The sequence below is a fragment of the Carlito syrichta genome, unplaced genomic scaffold (assembly GCF_000164805.1).
Source record: "Carlito syrichta isolate Samal-C Ts95f unplaced genomic scaffold, Tarsius_syrichta-2.0.1 Scaffold314326, whole genome shotgun sequence".
Lineage (NCBI taxonomy): Eukaryota > Metazoa > Chordata > Mammalia > Primates > Tarsiidae > Carlito > Carlito syrichta.
The window spans coordinates 162,231-165,021 of NW_007258422.1; the positions used below are offsets into that span (position 1 = coordinate 162,231).

The 2,791-nt window shown below is 48.4% G+C and overlaps 1 protein-coding gene across 1 annotated transcript in view; it reads right to left on the minus strand.

Moving 5' to 3' along the window:
- CUNH12orf45 (chromosome unknown C12orf45 homolog) overlaps nt 1-92 on the minus strand; it is an 11,940-nt gene extending 11,848 nt beyond the window's left edge. Inside the window, exon 1 of the mRNA XM_021719220.1 lies at nt 4-92. Within this exon, the coding sequence (XP_021574895.1) occupies nt 4-92 (89 nt within the window). The remainder of the gene's footprint in view (nt 1-3) is intronic.
- Between the last annotated feature and the right edge of the window lie 2,699 nt (nt 93-2,791).

Here is a 2,791-nt window from a genome sequence, read left to right on the forward strand (position 1 = left end):
GTCAGCAGCTCCTGGGACACCGGGATCCCCGCGCAGTCCCGGGAGGACGACGAGCAGCTCGGGCGGGCCTGCGGCGCGCCGCGGACCTCCATGCCTTTCCCGAGGCTCCGAGCCGCGCCCGCCAGGCCCGGATGCCGGAAAGAGGCTCGGGGAGGGGGCGGGGCCGGGGCCGCGATTGGAGGAAACGCCGGGGTGGGCGGGGCGGAGCCAGGGGCGGGGCGACCCCTGGCGTTCGGGCGTGCCTACCCGCGCGAGAGGCGGCTTCCGGCTCCGGAGGCGCTGTGGTTGGGAAAAGCGCGGGCAAGTCTGGATTTAACTGCACAAATTCACGCAAAGAGCCCAGATGACGTGGGGGTGCCCACCTCTTAATTCTTTTTTGTTAAAGCAGTTTTTTAAGGCCGTGCGTGGTGGCCCTCGCCTGTAATCCCAGCATTTGGGGAGGCCGAGCGGGGAGAATCGATGGAGCACAAGAGTCGGAGACCAGCCTGGGCGACGTCGTGTGACCTCGTCTCTATAAAAAAGGTGTTATAGCCCGATGCGTTGGTTCATGCCTATCATCCCAGCACTTTGGGAGGCCGAGGTGAGAGGACTGCCGGAGCCCGCGGGTTTGAGACCAGCCCGGGCAACTTGGCGAGACCGCGTCTCCACAATAAATCAAGAAATGAGCCGGGCGTGGTGGCGCGTGCCTGTAGTTCCAGCTCCTTGGAAGGCGGAGGCGGAAAGGTCACCGGAGCCCAGCAGGGTGAGGCTGCGGTGGCCGTGAGCGTGCCACTGCACCCCAGCCTGGACGACAGGGTGAGACTCCAACTCCAAAAAAAAAAAAAAAAAATGTGGTTAAGATGGCAAATTGTGTCACATGTTCTCACAACTAAAAAAAAAATTTTTTTTTTGAGTTGGAGTCTCACTCTGTCTCCCAGGCTGGAGTGCAGTGGCACGCTCACGGCCACCCCAGTGTCGACCTGCTGGGCTCAGGGGATCCTTGCACCTCAGCCTTCCAAGTGGCTGGAACTACAGGCACGCGCCACCACGCCCGTCTTATTTTTTGGTTTATATATCCCAAAGAGGTGAAAAGGGGGGTCTTTAAGATATTTGCACACCCATGTTCACTGCAAAGTTGTTCACAGCAGCCAAGAGGTGGAAGCAGCCCAAATGTCTATTGAAGGATGAACAGAAAGAAAATATGATACATACATACAGCGGAATATCATCCAGCCTTAAAAGGAAGGGAATCCTCTTACACGCTACAACATGCCTAACCTTGAGGACATTATTATTATTTTTTGAGTCGGAGTCTCACTCTGTTGCCCAGGCTGGAGTGCAGTGGCACCCTCATGGCCACCACAGCCTCCAACTGCTGGCTCAGGCGGCTCTTGCGTCTCAGCCTTCCAATTAGCTGCAACTACAGGCGCGTGCAACCCCGCCCAGCTAATTTTTTTGATTTATTGTTGAGAGGAGGTCTTGCCAAGTTGCCCAGGCTGGTCTCGAACCCGCAGGCTCAGGCAGTCCTCTCGCCTATGCCTCCCAAAGTGCTGGGATTACAGCCTTGAGCCACCGCGCCTGGTAAGGACATTATTTTAAGTGAAATAAGTCAGTCACAAAAAAGACAAGTACTGTAGGAATCCACTTATATGAAGTATCTGCAGTAGTTAAACTCATAGAAACAGTAAGTAAAATGGTGGTTACCAGGGATAAGAGAAGGGAACTGGGGAGTTCAGGGTATCGGTTTTGCAGGATGAAAAATGCCCTAGAGATCAGTTGCACAACAATGTGGATGTAGTTAATGCTACTGAATTGTACAATCAAAAATGGTTAAGGACCGGGTGCAGTGGCTCACGCCTACAATCCCAGCACTTTGGGAGGCCAGAAGTGAGATTACTGGATGATCTAGTAATTCTACTTTTCAAGTTTTTGAGGAGCCTTCGTACTGTTTTCCACAGCGGCTGCACCATTTTAAAACATTCCCACCAACAGTGCACAGGCCTTCCAATTTCTCCACATCCTTGTTGATACATACTATTTCTTTTTTGTTTGTTTCTTTTTTGACAGTGGCCATTCCAGGAGCGTAAGATATACTTTGTGGTTTTGATTTGCATTTCTCTAATGATTAGTGATGTTAAACATCTTTTCTTGGGTTTCTTGGCCATTTGTTTGCATTCTTTCAGAGAAATGGTCTATTCAACTCCTTTTTTCAAACCCGTTTTAAAATTGGGTTATTTGTTTTATTGTTGTTGAGTTGTAGGAGGTGTTCTTCATGTATTCTGAATATTAACCTTTATCAGATATATGATTTGCAAATATTTTCTCCCATTCCGTGGGTTGCCTTTTCACTCTGTTTATTTCTTCCTTTCCTCTTTGTTCTTTCAACAGTCTTTATTGACCACCTACAGTATGTCCAGATCCCTCTGACACAAGATGCACAGTAGAAGAAGCAGTAATTTTGTACCAACCTATTTTCCTTATTTCTGACAGCAAGGGACTCCAGAGTCAGTCAGACCTAGATTAAATCCAATGTCATGTCTATTATTTAATAGCGATGACTTTGGGCAGATCACTCTCTGAGCCTCTGTTTCCTCCTCTGTAAAATCAGTATCATAATACTTCACAGGGATGCCCTAAGGAATAAAAGAGGCAGAGGAGTAAAATATATAATGGCACTAGAAGCTGCATTATTTTAATTATCATAATAATTTAACATTACATGATAATCAAGTTATAAGACTTAGGCCATAAAGAATTATAGGAGAAATTACAGTTGTTGTTGAAGAAAGCACTGATTAATACATTTTAAATG